We start from the raw sequence: 20,205 nt of genomic DNA on the forward strand, positions 1-20,205 counted from the left end.
AATTTCAAGGAGCATCAAAAAGCCGCCTCTTTAACATTGCATGAAGGGGGCGGCATCGAGATCAGGATAGCCCCTGCTTGTAGCTAGTCTTTGATCTGAGATACCCATCAAAACCCTAAAGGAACACCACAGTCTTAAATGAGATATAAGAAGCTAACAGGAACTCATATCGCTAGATAGATGTCTTCTATTCAACGATGAAAGAAGCCCTCAGATAATTTCAAATACATTTTAAGTAGAATGGAAATCCAAATTACAGAAGCCCCAGGTCCCAAGAATTTTGGATAGCAGGTCCTATACCTGTACAATTGATTGGAGACACAGTATAGTATAGGTATATGGCATTTTATGGTGAGTTGCACAAGGTACACAAATGCCAAAAATAAAATATGCCAATAAGCATGTTAATAGTGTACTTTGCATGTTATATTGTTGTACTGTCATTTGTAATGATATTTGTTTCCCTTTCAGTTACCTGGCTGAGCAGTGCTGGAATGGCGGATTCATCTACTTGATCATGTTACGGCGCATTAAACGTAAAGCTCCTCTTCCTCCTTCACATGGCAGTCACAGTAGCACTAGTGAACTCAAAGCCACGGCAAGCTCACACGCGAGTGTCAGGACAACGCAGAATGGAAAGAGGACCCGGAAGTTTGGGGTCATTTCCAGGACGTTCAAGGATGGCAAGGAAAGCAAAGAAAATGAGGAGACTGTGCAAGAGAATGGACATTACTCCCCCATGGAGATCGATGGATCTCATTCGGCCGACGAAACTTCGGGAAATAATGGGGACAATCAGGGGGCGTCTCAAAGCACCGACCTGGATGCTCAGCAGAGTTATCAGTTCCCCAATGGTGACCGGTCTGACTGTAGATCAAGTGATCACCCTGCACAGGTAAGTCAAGCTGCTCTACAATATAAACTAGAAGCCAACTTAAATCTTGCCTAAGGTACTCTTCTACTACAGCAGCACTGACATTCTCTATCCAAAATACTTCCTATATTTGTATGTGCCTTTAGTGGTAATGGCCAATACTTCTCTACAGCTATGACTTTGTAGGTTTGCTATAATAGAATATGGCCTTAGAGCATTGTTTCCAAACTGTACGACTGTGGTCCTGAGAAAAGACTGAATTCTGGAGAGACAGGTCCCAACCTGGAAGGCAATTAATGAGATTTTGTGCTGAGTTTTCTATATAGTGCCCTAAATATCCTTATAGGTATTGCAGGTATGAGCTAAGGGGCCCAGTCTGAAGGCCAATTAAGGTGAGATTTGGGGTGAGTGCTTATTTGTGCCCTGGGTACCCCTGCAACTATAGCAGGGTGTCTGTTACCCCCAATGTTTCTATATATCTGTAACCTTGTTATGAGCTAAGGAGGCCCAGTCTGAAGGTCAGTTAGGGTGAGATTTGGGATGAGTGCTTATTTGTGCCCTGGGTACCCCTGGAACTATAGCAGGGTGTCTGTTACCCCAATGTTTCTATATATCTGTAACCTTGTTATGAGCTAAGGGGGCCCAGTCTGAAGGTCAGTTAGGGTGAGATTTGGGATGAGTGCTTATTTGTGCCCTGGGTACCCCTGGAACTATAGCAGGGTGTCTGTTACCCCAATGTTTCTATATATCTGTAACCTTGTTATGAGCTAAGGGGGCCCAGTCTGAAGGTCAGTTAGGGTGAGATTTGGGATGAGTGCTTATTTGTGCCCTGGGTACCCCTGGAACTATAGCAGGGTGTCTGTTACCCCAATGTTTCTATATATCTATAACCTTGTTATGAGCTAAGGGGGCCCAGCCTGAAGGCCAGTTAGGGGGAAATTTGGTGTTAGTGCTTATTTGTGCCCTGGGTACGCCTGGAACTATAGCAGGTTGACTATTACCCCAGTATTTGTCTATATATCCGTAACCCAGTTATGAACTAAGGCAGGGGTGCCCAAAAGGTAGATCGGGATCTACCAGTAGACCTTTAGCTGGTGATCAGTAGATCTCAAGACACTGTCAACAAACAGCTTGTCTCAATCACCATCCTATTTTATGCTTTTCATTCAGATATTTATTATGTTAAGGTTACATAAGAAATAGTTGTGTTAAATATAGCAATATACGTTTTTTCATAAATCAATATTTAAGTAATATCCATGGAACAGAATGCTAACAATGCTTTTATGCTTGTAGATCATATTGAGACAACATCCCTAAAAGTAGACCTCATATTAGTAAAGTATCAGCACTTCTGAGCTAAGGGGGCCCAGTCTGAAGGTCAGTTAGGGGGAGATTTGGGGTGAGTGCTTATTTATACCCTGGGTACCCCTGGACTGGAACTATAGCAGGGTGACTGTGACTCCAATGTTTCTATATATCTGTAACCTCGTTATGAGCTAAGGGGGCTCAGCCTGAAGGCCATTTAGGGGGAAATTTGGGTTGATGCTTATTTGTGCCCTGGGTACCCCCCTGGAACTATAGCAGGGTGTCTGTTACCCCAATGTTTCTATATATCTATAACCTTGTTATTAGCTATGGGGGCCCCAGCCTGAAGGCCATTTAGGGGGAGATTTGGGTTGAGTTCTTAAGTCTGCCTTGGGTACCCCTGTAACTATAGCAGGGTGACTGTTACCCCAATCTTTCTATATATCTGTAACTTTATGAGCTAATGGTGCCCAGCCTTAAGACCTGTTAGGGGGAGATTTGGGGTGAGTGCTAATTTGTGTACCCCTGTAACTTGGTCAGTGTATACTATGTCTAAAGGTTCATATTCATGGTCTACTGAATGCATCTCTATTTTATTTAAAGAAGTATTGGAAAGGCAAATATAAAAGACCCACAGCAGACTTTTTAAACTAAACTTCCTCTTAACAGCAGTTTCTGGTCAACAGCAGATCAGTGTCTATCGCTAAGAGCGAAATTAGATTCAGACCCTAACATGGGTGTCCGCAGAAAATTTTCCAGGGTGGGGCAAGGAGGCATCTGTGGGCGGGGCTGTGAGATAGCTGGGTGTGTCACTGCCATCAGGAGGTGGAGCTATGCCACGGCGATCAGCCGATCGCCGGGTCAATCAAGGGAATCCTGCACAGTTTCCCTAATTTGAAAAACCATCCAGGAAGTTTTGACCCGGGCAACCCTTCAAAATACCGGTTGTCTGACAAGTGGCAACCCTAGTTCACACAAAGATGGCAAAGTGGCAAGTTTTAAATACCCCCAGAACTCACAAACAGATGGTACAGTGGCAAGTACATGTATAAATACCCCCAGAACTCACAAACAGATGGCACAGGGGCAAGTACATGTATAAATACCCCCAGAACTCACAAACAGATGGCACAGGGGCAAGTACATGTATAAATACCCCCAGAACTCACAAACTGATGGCACAGGGGCAAGTACATGTATAAATACCCCCAGAACTCACAAACTGATGGCACAGGGGCAAGTACATGCATAAATACCCCCAGAACTCACAAACAGATGGCACAGGGGCAAGTACATGTATAAATACCCCCAGAACTCACAAACAGATGGCACAGGGGCAAGTACATGTATAAATACCCCCAGAACTCAGATAGGGCTTTCCTTCCTTCGTTTTCTCCCGCGCTGCAATCTGTGCTACTGGCCAATCAGATGCTCCCTGGCTGCTCTCTCTCTCTGTCACAGCTGAAGTAATAAGCACCGTGACAAGGGAGGTGGGAGCGAGCACCTAGGGAAGGAGCTAAAAGAAAACTCTGCTGCACAGAAGAAAAATCTTCGAGGGATCGCGACAGAAACCACACTAAGCTGCGGCCAATGCACGAACAGGTGGAAACTTATGTGCACAGTCCCAGGGGGGGGCACTGCCCCCTCTTGCCCCCCTCTGTGGACGCCCATGGACCCTAACCTGGACTAAGTTCAAATTTCCAAATATTTACATTTACAAATTAGTCCTCGGCTGATACGTTTGAAGTTTTGTGACACGTCTGCATATATTTCACATAAACACGCAGAGACTTGCTGCTCAGGAATCCACTGCTGATTTGAACATGTACAATGAAAACAATGGTGGAACGGCATGCGTTTGTTTTTTTTTGGGGGGGGGTGTTTATTGAATTATATGTTGGGGATACGGCTGTTTGAGGTTTTCTACTTCTCAGCGATTTTTCAGATAAAGGCTGTCGCAACCAGAATGGATTTTTGGCTGCCATGGATATGGGCCATGTCAGGTGAACCTGTTCATTTGGCCCTAAAGCTGATGATTGATCTACAAGAAGGATTTTTAAAGTTGCTTCATAGTTCCATAATCAATGTCCGTGTCAGTGGGGCAGGCTGATTTTTCTCTCAAATATGTCTCAATCAATGTAGCACAGAGATTGTCTCATGTGACTCTCATTCTTCTTGTTAAGCAACTACATGTTTTGTAGGACTGTTGAAGATGTTATCCTTCTATTAGATAAAAACAGATGCTACTTCCCCCGCTCCCTTCCCCACCATCATGAAGTGCGCTGGGGTGGCAGCCTCGCTAGTTCACATTAAAGAGCTGACATTTCGGCTAGAAAAACCTGAAATTCAGCTTTTACAGTTCATGGTAAATTGCCACCTGAAGCAATGTTCTCAACCTTCCTTGTGATGGGAAACTGCCTTTTAACCTCCGAAGAAAAAAATATAAGTGTATCCTACTTCCTCGTGTCAGATAAATATATAACGTTTACTCTATCATCTAAAATATTTTTGGAGGTATGAAACCGCAATCTGCTGGTCTCAAGACTTCCGAGAATGTCTCTTGTGTAACTCAGCCCTTTCCAGTCATAGTGGGAATCTGAAATGTTGCTGAAGACATTCTTATGGTGTTTATGCTCCATACAAGAGCGGCCTCAGCCTTAAGTCAAGTGTCTTCTCTTGCTAAGTAAAGGCATTTGCTCCAGAGATGATGCATTTAAAGGAGAACTAACATTAAACTTCACTTTTCCATAACACGTCTCCCAAATTACGGGTTAAAGGATTCTGTGATTGTTTTTATGGTGTAATTTTTATTTCTAAATTACACTGTTTACACTGCAAATAATTCACTGCAAATTAGTTGTAATATTGTTGAGTAGGTGCATCTCAGGCAGCTTTGCCTGGTCATCTGCTTTCAGAATGTATAAGATTCAAACCTCGCAAGTTGATAATCTCTCCAAATAGAATAGGTGGCCCAGGTGCTCCAGGCTCTCAGCCCAAGGGAGCACATAAACCGTATATAAGAAAACCAGATGTTGGAGCAAGGCACTCGAATAGTTCACCCATGGATCAGATAAATGTTGAATAAAAAGAAAATTTTATTTGTATGAAATACTCATGCCTGACGTGTTTAGTGTCTAGGACACTTAGTCATAAGCCCTAGGCCCCATGATCGGATCAGCCCGATATCGCACACTTCAATGTGGGCATATCGGGGAGAGATCTGCTCGTTTGGCGACTTCTGATCCATGGCCACCTTTAGGATGGAACTCTCAGTGGGACCTGGATTTTACTATTGAGTGCTGCTCTTTTATCTACCAGGGAGCTGTTATCTGGTTACCTTCCCTTTGTTCTGCTGATGGGCTGCTGGGGGAGAAAGGGAGAGGGTGATATCACTCCAACTTGCAGTACAGCAGTAAAGAGTGACTGAAGTTTATCAGAGCACAAGTCACATGAGTGGGGGCACCTGAGAAACTGACAATATGTCTAGCCCTGTGTCCGATTTCAAAATGAAATATAAAAAAAATCTGTTTGCTCTTTTGAAAAACAGATTTCAGTGCAAAATTCTGCTGAAGCAACACTATTAACTGATGCATTCTGGGGAAAAAACATGTTTTTCCATGACAATTCATGGGTAATCCGCCTGTCCTATGTGCTCTATCGCTGTTCTATGCGGCATGCATTTTAAAGTTACATTTCAGGCCTCATCTTAAGAAATGGGATTGTGTGCTTGACATGCAGGGACGATGAAAGAGTTGGCATGGGATGATGAATTCCCAAACCAAGGAGAATTGGACTGATTTATTCAAGAAAGTCAGGCTAGAATGAGTGGAGAATCCCTCAAATTTTAGATGTCGATCAGATCCATCCATGGAGTCTAAGACACAGAAGTTATGGATGTAAAGACGGTCCACTATTTGGTCGGGGTACCCTTGTCTGATAATAGGGTTGCATATATATAAAAATAAAAAGATAAAAGGGGGTCTTTATCTGCAGGTTTGTAATTTTAGTGCTGGGCCCTGTGTACTTCTCGGGGTGTATGCGTGTGAGCCAACTCTTGTGTCTCATTGTAGTGTGAAGGCTGTTGTATATGGAAGATGCACATGCTGAAGGGCGCCGATGGGCTGGGGATTCAGATCACTGGTGGACGAGGCTCAAAGAGGTCCCCACATGGAATAGTGGTGGCACACGTGGAAGAAGGTGGATCAGCTGACAGGTGAGTAATTTGTGATCGGAATGCTGCCCTTCAGGTTACAGATACCCCATCTTTTAGGGTCAGGTCAAGGTAAGCTCTGGGATCAAAGGGTAGGATGAAGGAAGGATAAAAGTATAAGGGGCTATTATGTTGAGTATCAGTTGCTTAATATTTTATGTATATAAATCAGGGTTGTCCCGCCTATGCCCCGTAGCTGTTGGGATACTACAACTCCCGGCATCCCACCAATAGCACAAGACCCTCTCAGACAAGGGTTTCAGCCTTACTGCACTGCCAGTACCCTCACCCCCCCATGTCTGTTCTAGAGTAAGTGCATGTAATTTTGCTGTATTACAGGGATGGCAGACTGAAAGCCGGGGACGAGCTATTAATGATAAATGGGAAGTCACTGGTTGGACTCTCTCACCAAGAAGCTGTGGCTGTTCTGCGATCCAGCGTGGGCATCATTCAGCTGGTCGTTGCCAGTAGGGTAAGTCTTCTCTATAATGTTGCAGAATAATTAGTTCTTCTACCTTAAAGGAGGAGGAATGTTTAAACCACCTGGGGGGGGAGTCAAATGTACCCGAGGTTCTACTGTTCAAGCACCTCATGCAATTTCTTTAATGGCCTGGGCTCAGTAGAGTGAAAAGGTTGGCTTTTCAATTTACGCTGCATCTGCACCCATGCAAAGAAAGGAAAAGCAGGGAGAGGATTGCTCAGTGGTGCTCGTACAGGAGCACTGGTCGGGAATCATGTAAGTGATTACAATCACTGGCGGGTGCCTGGCATTTGACTTTTCTTCTCCTTTAAAACTATATAGTGTGAATTTGTAGGAAAGATTGGGGTTGACCAAAAACTGTAGTCAGCCTGTGAGTGGAAAGTGTGCGACCCAGTGCTGTTGGTACCTAGCAACAGCATAGCAACAGAATAGCAGTCCTGTCTTGCTTTATAGCCAGGCCGAGAAAGGCTGACAATTGCCCCGCGTGCCATTGCTCACAGGCCTATAGCACACATAGAGTTTTGATTGCTTTGTCCCTCTAAGGAAGAACCAACACTGTTTAGTTGCTGAGGTCAGTGAACTATTATGTATTATACGTTATACATAAAAAAGGTGATTTCCTTAATAGAAAAGTTGATTTTAGGTAAGTTTCCTCTAAACCAGTGGCTCCAAGTCTGAGTAGCTGGCTGCCCTGCAGGCTCTTGAACAGTAATGTAACTAGCGGGGGCGGGCCCGGGGGCGGGACATGCAGCCGGGCCCCTCACCCTCTCCCTAAGGGCTTTAGCACACGGGCAGATTCGGGAAATTTAGTCGTCTGGTGACTAATTGCCTCTTCTGCGGGTCTACAATCTCCCCAAACTGCTTTCCCCCTGCCTTCCGCCTGCTATAATGATAAAATGCCAGCGCCAGTGCACTCGCAGTGGTTCGATTTCCAAGGTTGCCCGAAGTTTCTTGTGAGATACCTTCGGGCGACTTCGGAAATCAAAGCGGGTGCATTGGCATTTTCTCATTATAGCAGGCGGTAGGCAGTTCGGGAAGAATGTCGCCCCGCAGAAGAGGCGATTAGTCGCCAGGTGACTAAATCTCCCCGAATCTGCCGTGTGCTAGCTCCCTAATTGATATTCACCGCGACTTCAGTAGTTCACAAGCTGCCCTGGGGGGCTGGTTCAATCACATACCCTGCTCTCCCGATAGTTCTGCCACTGCTCTTGAAGCAGGGGCAAGAGGCTCAGCCTGAGTGCCACTTATAGAAAACATTTATGGTGAATGCCTATTTGTTCTTCTAGATACACTGAAAGCCCAGTATGAATGTCAATTGGGGTGAGATTTGGGTTGAAAATATGTTTGCTAGATATATTGGAACTGCAGCTGAATGTCCAATACACTGTTTTCTATAAACCGGTATGGGAACCCGTTATACAGAAAGCTCAAAATTACTGAAAGGCCATCTCCCATAGACTCCATTTTATCCAAATAATCCAAATTTTTCTCTGCAATAATAAAACAGTAGCTTGTACTTGATCCCAACTAAGATATAATTAATCCTTATTGGAAGCAGAACCAGCCTATTGGATTTATTTAATGGTTACATGATTTTCTAGTAAACTTAAGGTATGAAGATCCAAATTATGGAAACCCCCAGATCCCAAGCATTCTGGATAATGGATATATATATATATATATATATATATCTGCAAACTCATTATCAGTTGAGGGGGGCTCTGACCAAAGGTTGGACTTACAAGGGGTTCTTGCACCGAAAATTTTAATTTTCTGTACACTGTTAATGGGAAATATGGTCCTGCAATTTTTTTTCATATATTCCTGCAGGAGAGCTCTAATGTGGACTTTAGCAAATACCCATCTACGAGTTTGCCGGATCTGGTCAGCGCCTCATCTGCTCAGGAAGTCGGCCCTTCCTCTGATGACAAGGAAAATGAAGAACCACACGTTGAAGAAGAAAGGGACTACAGCACGTCTCCCGCCCATCAGGCAGCTGTAAGTGCATGAGTTTTCCTTCTGTCTCATTAAGTTACATTGCCTTTAGAAATAGCCAGGGTTTAGTATAATATCTGCCCTTCATGTGATTATAGATCCGATTAGGGGAAGGTCTTCATGATTTGGTTGTGCTATTCTAGGATATAACTAGGGCTACAAATCAAACCACTTCTTTTGATGCATGATATAATGAGGCCTATACCTAGGCCTACATACTCTACACAGTTAACATAAATCTGTATTAAGTTTTGGCTAGAAATGGAGTAGTGTATATTCAGCATAATCATTATGAATAATAGCATATTGTACCTTCTGCCTCATTTCCTATCTTATCTTTCCTGGTACACTGATTTGTTGATGGTTCATGGCATTTCTGTAGCTTTAGGGTGAGGGTGGGCAGCTATGGTTTCCATGGTTCATTAGTGATAAGCTTTCAGGATACCCGCTATCAGCCTTGTCTTGTTTGAAGAGAGTGATTATGGGCTTGGGTTGCCATGACAGCAGTCAATTTTCTGCACATAATTTATAATGGGCTGATCTCAGGAAATGAATGAAAGCATAAAAAATACCAAGTATGGCTTGATGGCTAATTAGGGTAGTCAACTTTTCCTAATGACCTTCACCGCCATTTTTACCGGCCACATGTCAACCCTATGGCTCATTTATATGTTTACAGTGAGTAAATATGTCATCGTTGGGTTTGTTCTGCCAGAGGCACACAAGCTTCTATATTCACGGGAACAAGGAATCGGGCTGTTTCTTTGTGGACGTGCACAATTAATTATATGCGCTTAATGATTATTGGCCACTGGCTAAGCCATTCACACAACAACCTGAAGTCAAACAGGGCTCATTACAAATAGACCTTGCAATGCCTCTGAGCTTCCAGCTAACTAGTTCAGATAGGAAAAAATGTTAAAATTCATTAAGACTTAACTTTTAATAACCATTATACATAAAAGCACACTGCCAACAACACAAACAAAAGAAACACCCCTCCATCATTTGGAAGCAGTGTGAGACCGTGTCCCTAAAATTAACACATATATAAAAAACCATGAGCGTAAGGTGGATGGTGGTGTTGAGCACTTGCTGCTAAGTTCAAAGTCACATATTGCGACTGTTAAATAAATTACCTCTAAAGGTTTAAACTCATTCATCCTCCCTTCCAATCGTTTCCTACCGCATATACTCGAATATAAGCCGAGTTTTTCAGCCCCCAAATTATGCTTAAAAACTGTATCTCGGCTTATACTTGGGTCAAGTGCAGAAACGGTCGCCGGCGTCTAAGAATAGTCGTCGGCGCCTAAGAATAGTCGCCGGCGTCCAAGAATAGTCTCCAAGAATATTTGCCGGCATCCAAGAATGGTCGCTGGCATCCATAAATGAGACGCCGGGACCTCCAATGGGAGCAGAAACCCTAAAGTTTTTTGATTGAAACTTACCAGAAGCTGCTGCATTTCTCACCCTAGGCTTATACTCGAGTCAATAAGCTTTCCCAGTTTTTGGAGATAAAATTAGGTACCTCGGCTTATACTCGGGACAGCTTATACTTGAGTATATACGGTAGTCTATCTACGTGGGGAACAAGTGGGAGCTAATCACCCACCTATGCCACCCGCCCAATATTTTCGGCCGATCGCTTGGCTTCCTCAGGGGCATAAGGTACCGGCGCGTCTCCTCCATGTTTAAATCTGCATCTGTGTTAAATATTAACATTTATATTAACCCAAAAATAAGTGTAAAGACTGCGTTCACACTTCTTGCTTTCTACAACCACTACTTACTTACAATAAGGCATAATAGACAACATCAATAAATACATGACTGGAAAACGCATCTGACATAACTTATTAAAATAGTCTTAAGGCATACTAACTTTACCTACATGGTTACCAAATCCTAGCATTGTTGCCGTGTCCTGTGTTGTAGGAGGTCAGGATCCAAAGAGAAAGATGTTCCCAATTCCCTTGCACTTTATAGTTCTTTCCTCCTCCCCATTCACTTTACGTCATATCCATTTCCTTGTCCAGAGACAAAAGACCCTCTTCAGCCTCAAGGAAGACATGAAAGTCACTCGCATATCTCTATTCTACTGTTATTTACTGCAATTTCTGACTTTGAACTTAGCAGTGAGTGCTCAACACCACCTTTTTGTGTTTTTTTTTATATGTGTTAATTTTAGGGACACGGTCCCACACTGCTTCCTAATGATTGTAGGAGTGTTTTCTTTTGTTTGTGTTGTTGGCAGTGTGCTTTTATATATAATGGTTATTAAACGTTAAGTCTTAATAAATTTAAACATTTTTTCCTATCTGAACTGATTAGATGGAAGATCAGAGGCATTGCAAGTTCTATTTGTTTTGAGAGTAGTTTTGTATATAAATATTAACCTGCAGAAGTAATTTTGGGACTCACTTTATACCACTGGCAAAGCCCTTATACAGGGGTGTCCAAACTTTTGGCTTCTGTGGGCCACATTGGAAAAAGAAAAATTGTCTGGGGCCACACGAGATACACAAACACTTTTGATTTGTAAGAGTAAAGAAAATACACATAAAATAACTACAATACCAGTTGGATAACCAGTTGTAGCTATACACTGGAATATGGGACTATTACAGTAAATAGACTTATTATTATACTATTATGACGTTTCCTCAGGGAACCGAGTGTTTCAAACTGGGCCACATTCATATCTATCCTTGGACACCCCTGCCCTAATATCTATTTGCTGCTTGGACTGAATGTTTAAAATAACTTCCAGGGACCAGGTGATAATATCTCCTACTGCTTCTTGCTCAGCAGGAAGTTTTTACCAGTTTTTAGCAGATCTCACTGATGAATTATCAGTCTAAATATTTACAGTAGAAGAATATATTTAAGCTTTGAGTTCAAGTGAGGTCCTTAAAATTCCACCAAAGCTTATTTGTTTTCTCCTTTGTATTAAAGAAATTTAAAGGAGAAGTAAAGTTTTGCACTCATAGGCTCTTTACAAGGGACCCCCTTGACCAACCACAATGACAAGGCTCCCAAGAATGGCCCTGCAAACTAAAACAGACCTGTGCAGTGGGCTCCTTTGGTTCTTTAGAAATCACGTTTCTTGGGGGCCTGAGAATGTGGAACCAAAGAAGTCCTGCATAGACTTAAATGTAAGTCACCTGACAAGTGCTGACATGAGTATATATGGAAGGATATTTTAAGCTCTTTGGTGCCACATTTTCAGGCTGTTAAAGATTGAAATGCATTAAATCACCCCATGTGCTACTGAAATTAGTAAAAAAATGGCTTTAGCCAGCTTTGGAGTCTTGTGGGATTATAATATATTAAAGCTAAGAAGGAGCCTGATTAGTTGTTTCTCTGCAAAATAGGCTAGAACCCAAAACCTAAGAAGGTACTGTAGTATGATTACGACCTGTCCCTAAAGAGCATGGCCAGATGGAGAGGATGCATTTTAAGCCACAGCATAAAGTGACCTAAAAACCAGCAAGCAACATAGGCTTAAAGTTAAAGGACCAGTAACATCAAAAAACAGAGTAGAGTCCTGCGCGGAACCAATTTCTAAGACCCAGACCCGAACCCGCGACCTGGACCGCAACCTTCATATTTACCCACTTTGATCCGCTACCCAACCCGGACCCACAACTGCCTTATCCGAAACTCGCCGACCACCATCAAACAGGAAGTGATGTTGCCGCAAACCGGAAGTGACATCATCAATAGATTAAAAGGAGTAAAATATAGACAATTTATAGACAATTTAGATGAGACCCGCAACCTGATCCACAGACCCGCATCTATACCCGTACTTGAAAATCCTCCCCTCGTTCCGCAGGGTGCCCATTTTTTTGGCGGGTACCCGACCCAGTGCAGGACTCTATCGTAGAGTATATATGTTTAGGGCAATGGGTGGATAGACCTTTTGGATGCAGGCAAATAATAAACCTAAAAGTCCTACTTTTCAATGTTTCAGAGAGATAAAAGGAGATTGTGGACTAAGCTCTCTTGTGTAAACGTTTGCCTGAAGAATCTTGAGATTTTATTCATTCAGATTTTCATCTATAATTTATGACATAATTTATTAAACACTGCCATGCTGGCAAGCGAAGCGCTTCTACCTTAAAAAACCTTTTAACTGCTCCTTCTCTTCCGATATCCTCGTGATTTATACATAATTCAGCGAGGAACTGGGTAACGCATTGCGATGCTCAAACTGGCCACCTGTAGTTTTGTTTAGATGTGGGGGTTGTACACATTCATCCTCATGCAGATCAATGTATATGTAGGCTGTAGTTATCTAAAAAATAAGTACAAATAATTTGATCTGATTTGTCTTGAAGCTTATCATTTGCCCATTTTAGTTGTATCATCTTAGTGGAAATGTTGCTGTAAAACATCAGCAGACTGGTATTGTTTATTGATGGGTACAGCTTGAATGATGATGGTTAACATGCAGTAAACCCTACCAGAAGTATAGAATATCCAAAGAATAACCATAACTGGTCTCTAGGTCCAACTCTTCTGGAGCCCTCATATCTTATGAGCATAATCATCTATTGAGGCCTCTAGCCATATCCAAAGTTTCACATCATAGTTTCAAAGGTCCTACTTGACCTAATTCCTTGACTTTCTTCTTGTAAACCCACCATCACCTGTTTGATCCCTCAATGCTCTCTTGTGGCTGGGTCATTCCTAACCTTCTATTGAAGACCTGTTCTCTGGATGGTTTGTCCCAGTTTGTCTTTTATATTATACCCACGCCTTGTGTGTTACAGATCCAAAGTCTCTATACATTGTTAACTTCTTTCATATAGGTTACTCGTTGTATGTACTGCTCTGTGCATTCATTTTGTAGGAAAATTTGGAACCTGTTTGTCTAGGGCTGGTTTCCCTAATCTTTTGTACCCATTAGCCACAATTTAAATGTGCAAGGTGTTGAGGAGCTACAAAAGCAAGAAACATGTTCTCAAAAGTTGCTGATAATTTCTGTGGTTGGCTTTTGGTTTGTCTCATGTGAACTACCTGGATATACTGTAGTGTCCTTTGGTTGGCTGTAGACTAGGCCCCATCTTTTTATAAAGAGACCGCCAGCATCCATTCAAGGCTATACTTGGCTATATACTTGCCATAGACCAGAAATGAAGAAGACCTTCCTGTTCTTATGCCTTATATCAAATGCAGTAGAAACTGGAGTAGGATGGCACAAAGGTTTTTTTCACTGACTACTGCTAAATCTTTCATTTCTGCCATTTCAGTCAACCACACGATATTACAAAATCTTCAAAGCAACCTTCTTCTTTGCCCGTTTTACCGGTGAGCCACATTCAAATTTAAAGAGTTGGGGAGCAACACAAGCGTGAAAAATTAAGGCTGTGATTGGCTATTTGGTAGTCCCTATGTGGACTGGCAGCCTACAGGAAGGTGTGGTTTGCAGAATTGTATGCAACCAAATCTTGCCTCCAAGCCAGGAATTCAAAAATAAGCACCTGCTTTGGGGTAACTGGGAGCAAAATCCAAGGGGTTGATGAGCAACATTGGGTTTATGAGCCACTGGTTGGGATCGCGAATTAAGATTGCTGGTATCAGAGTTCTAACTGATCCTGACTATGAAAAACTCAGTGTATTTAGTTAATGGGTGTGGTAATAATGAACCATGGCTTAACTTTGCCTATTTAAATGATCCAAATTATTTGTGCTAAGTGATGGGACGAGTTTGCCAATTTCATAGCTGTAAAGAAGTGGAACAAGGGTTCCATTTGGTTGCTGTCCAAACAAAAATGGTTTCCATATCCGGAAACAAAAATCATTAAAGGGATACTATAATGGGGAAAAAAACATTTTTTTAAAAATGAATCAGTTAATAGTGCTGCTCCAGCAGAATTCTGCACTGAAATCCATTTCTCAAAAGCGCAAACAGATTTTTTTATATTCAATTTTGAAATCTGACATGGGGCTAGACATTTTGTCACTTCCCAGCTGCCCCAAGTCATGTGACTTGTGCTCTGATAAACTTCAATCACTCTTTACTGCTGTACTGCAAGTTGGAGTGATATCACCCCCCTCCCTTTCCCCCCCCCAGCAGCCAAACAAAAGAACAATGGGAAGGTAACCAGACAACAGCTCCCTAACCCAAGATAACAGCTGCCTGGTAGATCTAAGAACAACACTCAATAGTAAAAACCCATGTCTCACTGAGACACATTCAGTTACATTGAGAAGGAAAAACAGCAGCCTGCCAGAAAACATTTCTCTCCTAAAGTGCAGGCACAAGTCACATGACCAGGGGCAGCTGGGAAATTGACAAAATGTCTAGCCCCATGTCAGATTTCAAAATTGAATATAAAAAATCTGTTTGCTCTTTTGAGAAATGGATTTCAGTGCAGAATTCTGCTGGAGTAGCACTATTAACTGATGTGTTTTGAAAAAAACATGTTTTCTGATGATAGGATCCCTTTAAGGGAAGTTCACAGATTTACAGATTCACAGATATACACCTATGACTAAGCGCCGGAGGGTGCGAAACGCGTAAGGTGGGGTATGTGGGGTAGTATGTACTAGCTATTATTTTAATGTGAATAACAATAAATTAATATTTTTTACTGGAAGAGGCCTTGGGACTTATATCATGTTTGATATAAACTTTTTTGTAGTTGAATGCCTTTCTGAACTGGGGCGAGTCCCTTGGGCCTGGCTGATTAACTATATGGACTCCCGATTTTGAATTGAAATATGGAAGTTCACAGATTGCCTTTATTGGAAAGTTCTTTATATACTGATGAAAAAAGTAAAATATTCACACGGAGTTCACATACGGCTATGCTTTGCCTCCATAGCACCACTAGGCAGTTATTGCAAAATTAATTTTGGAAGAGGACTCCGGTTGTTAAAGGTTTTAAAGGTTGTACAACTCTATCAGGAATCACGTAGGTGTGTTGTCAAGATTACAGTGGATTGGGAAGTGGTTGCCAGTTGTGCATTTTGCAGCTTGCCTGGTAGAGATTTAATGCTGAGCACTGAGCATCTGCAGAATATATCTGGACATATGAATTGCTTCTCCACTAATGGAATTTCCATGTCTGTCACAATTAGTTCTTTCACGTACAATGACTGGCGAATGCTTTTACCTGCAGCAGAGGAGAAAAAAGTTGTAAGTGGAATGGCATGAGAGCATAGAGTTAATTAAATAGATTCCTTGAGGACAGCTAATCCCTATGACATAGACTGTGGGTATGCGGAGATCTAATTGGGCTGAACGGTGGGGGTCACACTGCGCTGCTCAATTATGGATAAAGTGTCGTCTGCAAACTTGGAGGGCTTACTGGCCAAATAAAATGCAGGTGCTCAGAATATGCTGGGGAATCTGTTTAGGATATTAAAATATACATTTTTTATAAGTGCCAAATGGCAAAGTTCTGGGAAAATCTAGTATGGAAATATGATGGAATCTGAAGTTGCCCTTTATGCAGCTGTGCCCTTTTTAGCAGGCCTACTGTATAGGCACCCAAGGGCCAAGCTTACTACAGCAGGGTGCTGGCCTTTATTAGGGGGTAAAATAATTTTTTTTAGACCCCAGCAGTGCCGCTGGATGATGCAAAATTCAATGGCAGAGGTGAGGGGGAAGAGGGGAAGCTCTGGGGGGATATGGAGGTCAGGAAGCAAACCTTGCAACTGCTAAGGAGCCCAGGAGGCATAGGGGAGTCTTTGGGGCACTGACTGACAAGCAGTGTCAGTATATATTTATCAAAACTGTCTTCTCAAAATTTAGGGGGGCATAAGGGGTCATTTTGTGGGACTGGGGTGTCTGTGGTCCACAAGGCCTGCCATTATTCTTCCACTGCCAACCCCCGACTGTTGCTTGGAGTACCTTTTACCTCCACAGGGTGATCGGGGGTGGGAATTGATTGGCAAAGTTCCTGCTAAGGATTCGGCTTGGGTCGACCAACTGGGTTTTTTCCCATGTTCTGATGGCCCAGTACGACCCTGATTGTACCCAGTAACTGCTTGGTTTCAGATTCAAGGGAAACTTGCCCCAAACTGAGAGTACAGTAATTTGGGTTTTTGGTTCCAAGTTGGAGTCGTATTGTTTGGCAAACCACTTTCTTTGTCTTATTGACAGAATTTTAGAAGAAACTACTGTTTTGTGGGGATTCCACAGCTCACCTTCACAAACCTTATTGTTTTCAAAAAGTACACCATAAATAGTTACAGGTATTTTCCAGCTGCTTGCTATTTTTATTTCTCCTGCCAGCAACTAATATATGAAATTGTAACTAACCGCTGCTCAGTGAGAGTTTTAACTAAAGCCTAAGAGACACAAGATCAACTAAAGTATAAACTTACTTACCTGCTTCTCGGAAACAAAAAGTAGATGGCACTCGGTGCACCTTGTTGTCTATGGGGAATTTACATTCTTCTTTGCAAACGGTGGCTTGTCACCTGTGGGAGAAAAGATTTCTTGCAGGTGACAAGTGTCTTAGGGTTATGGCGCACACATATCCAAAAGAATGGTACCCTTACTGAGATGACACCAAATGGAAGTTGTTTGGTTTGAGCAGTGTATCAGTGTCAGCAAGTTCCAAGGAGATGGGAGGCTGGATCTTGATGGAATGTTGATTAATGCCAAGGATTATGAAAGCTTTTAGATTTGGCTTAATGATAGAGGAGAATCTGGGGACTGGCCAAGAATGTAGGGTGCTGTAAACAGTTCCAGGTTCCAGCCATGTGTATCTGTTTCCAAAAAGACTTGTGTGTGTGTGTAAAGAGTAGGGATGTAGCGAACGTCGGAAAAAAAGTTCGCGAACATATTCGCGAACTTGCGCAAAAATGCGAGCGGTTCGCGAACGGTTCGCGAACCCCATAGACTTCAATGGGAAGGCGAACTTTAACATCTAGAAAAGACATTTCTGGCCAGAAAAATGATTTTAAAGTTGTTTAAAGGGTGCAACGACCTGGACAGTGGCATGCCAGAGGGGGATCAAGGGCAAAAATGTATCTGAAAAATCTGCCTGTGTGTGCTTGGAAGAGATAGTGTAGGGGGAGAGCTGTTAGTGATTTCAGGGACAGATGATAGTAAGTTTGCTGGCTAGTAATCTGCTTGATACTGCTCTGTATTGGAGGGACAGAAGTCTGCAGGGATTTGAGGGACATTTTAGCTTAGGTAGCTTTGCTGGCTAGTAATCTACTGTTCTCTTTAAACAACTGCCATACGTTGACCTTGTAGGCATTGTTTGCCCAGTTTTTTTGGACGCAGCCACTGAAGCACAGTTGCCATAAAAAATATGCCATATAAATGCTGAAAATAGTAATTTTTCGCCATACGTTGACCTTGTAGACATTGTTTGCCCAGTTTTTTTGGTTGCAGCCACTGAAGCACAGTTGCCAGAAAAAATATGCCATATAAATGCTGAAAATAGTCATTTTTTGCCATACGTTGACCTTGTAGGCATTGTTTGCCCAGTTTTTTTGGTCGCAGCCACTGAAGCACAGTTGCCAGAAAAAATATGCCATATAAATGCTGAAAATAGTAATTTTTTGCCATATACGTTGAGTCAACGTATGGCAAAAAATGACTATTTTCAGCATTTATATGGCATATTTTTTCTGGCCTCTGTGCTTCAGTGGCTGCGGCCAAAAAAACTGGGCAAACAATGCCTACAAGGTCAACGTATACACTACAACAGCGGTGGATACGGATTACGTAAAATATATTATGGCTGCTTGAAAAAAGTGACTCCGGTGTTTTTTCTGGAGACGGTAATATTATGGATATTTAGACAGAATGTGAACAAGGTCACACAGCTAGATGGCGGGTTGAAGAAAACAGTGTGCAAATAATGCCTACAGGGCAAATAATGCCTAAAAGGTCAACTTATACACTACTACAGCGGTAGTAAAATAAAAAAAAGTAAAATAAAAAAAAAATGAATATTAAAAAAAAAAAATTAAAGTTGGTGCTGCTGAACTACTAGGAGCAGCAGATTAGCACACCAGTCCCACTCCCCAACACTGCTAGACTAATAGCACTGGGCTCTTATAGTAGTAGTAGTAGTAGTAGTAAAACAACAAAAAAATAAAAGCAGTCCTTACAAGGACTACTGTTATTGCAGCAGTCAGCAGATGAGATCAGAAGCAGGACAGCTGCCCACTGCAGCTACATACAGAGCACTGCAGTAGAAGGTAGATTACTAGCCAGCAAAGCTACCTAAGCTTAAATGTCCCTCAAACCCCTGCAGACTTCTGTCCCTCCAATAACAGAGCAGTATCAAAACGATTACTAGCCAGCAAACTTTCAACTGTCCCTGAAATCACTAACAGGCAGCAGCTCTCTCCCTACACTATCTCTTCAGCACACACAGGCAGAGTGAAAAAACGCTGCAGGGCTTCGGTTTTTATAGGGAAGGGGAGTGGTCCAGGGGAGAGCTTCCTGATTGGCTGCCATGTACCTGCTGGTCTGGGGTGAGAGGGCAAAAAAAAGCGCCAACAATGGCGAACCCAAAATGGCGAACGTCGCGCGACGTTCGCGAACTTCCGGCGAGCGCGAACACCCGATGTTCGCGCGAACAAGTTCGCCGGCGAACAGTTCGCGACATCTCTAGTAAAGAGCTGCTTGATATCATTCTACATGTCTCATTCCAACTTGTTGAGCTGCAACTGCCAACTTGCCACTCGCCATCCGCTCTATGGACAGCCACTTATGGGTGAATCGGCAGATCTACATTTGTGATCAAATATATTTCTTTTTTTTTAGTAAGCACAACAATAGAAGCTGTTACACCAAAAGACTTTTGTTGGTCACTGGCTAACCAGTCATTCCTATCCTGTACTTACTGTATGTCATACCATAAATTGTGCATCATTTTTACAATGTAGGCATGAATGGATTTTTTTTTTTAAATTCAGGTAGTTGTTATTGAATGACCGACATGTTACAAAATGATTCACAATGTCAGCAGTTCGCCCAGTACAAGATACATAACAAGGATACACGGAGAGTAGCACAGTTATGTTAAGGATGAAACAGTTGAAAGCAGGTTAGGTAGAGTAAGGCATAAATGCATATCGAGCCTTTTTGTGGGGATGGCCCATCAATAATAGTGATGGGCAAATTTGCGCCGTTTCGCTTCACCGGAAAATTTGCGAATTTCGTGCAAAATTCGCGATTTTCTCGCGAAATTCGCGAGCCGGCGCCTGTTTTTTTTACGCCGACGCCCGTTTTTGACGCCGGCGCTCATTTTTGCCGCAAATTTTCGCGGGCGTTTCGTGAATCACGCAAATTCGGCGCGAATTCGCGCCTGGCGAATAAATTCGCCCATCACTAATAATCAGGTGATTCTA

General features: G+C 42.5%; 1 protein-coding gene across 5 annotated transcripts in view; it reads left to right on the forward strand.

The window, feature by feature from the left end:
* The window catches only part of pdzd2.S (PDZ domain containing 2 S homeolog), a 200,281-nt gene that overhangs the window by 110,592 nt on the left and 69,484 nt on the right, over window positions 1-20,205 (forward strand). For all 5 annotated transcript variants that reach the window (XM_018244541.2, XM_018244540.2, XM_018244542.2 and 2 more), the window contains 4 exons: window positions 472-895; window positions 6,253-6,395; window positions 6,732-6,864; window positions 8,704-8,871. In XM_018244541.2, coding sequence (XP_018100030.1) covers window positions 472-895; window positions 6,253-6,395; window positions 6,732-6,864; window positions 8,704-8,871 — 868 coding nt within the window. The remainder of the gene's footprint in view (window positions 1-471; window positions 896-6,252; window positions 6,396-6,731; window positions 6,865-8,703; window positions 8,872-20,205) is intronic.

This window comes from Xenopus laevis, chromosome 1S, assembly GCF_017654675.1.
Source record: "Xenopus laevis strain J_2021 chromosome 1S, Xenopus_laevis_v10.1, whole genome shotgun sequence".
Taxonomy (NCBI): Eukaryota; Metazoa; Chordata; class Amphibia; order Anura; family Pipidae; genus Xenopus; species Xenopus laevis.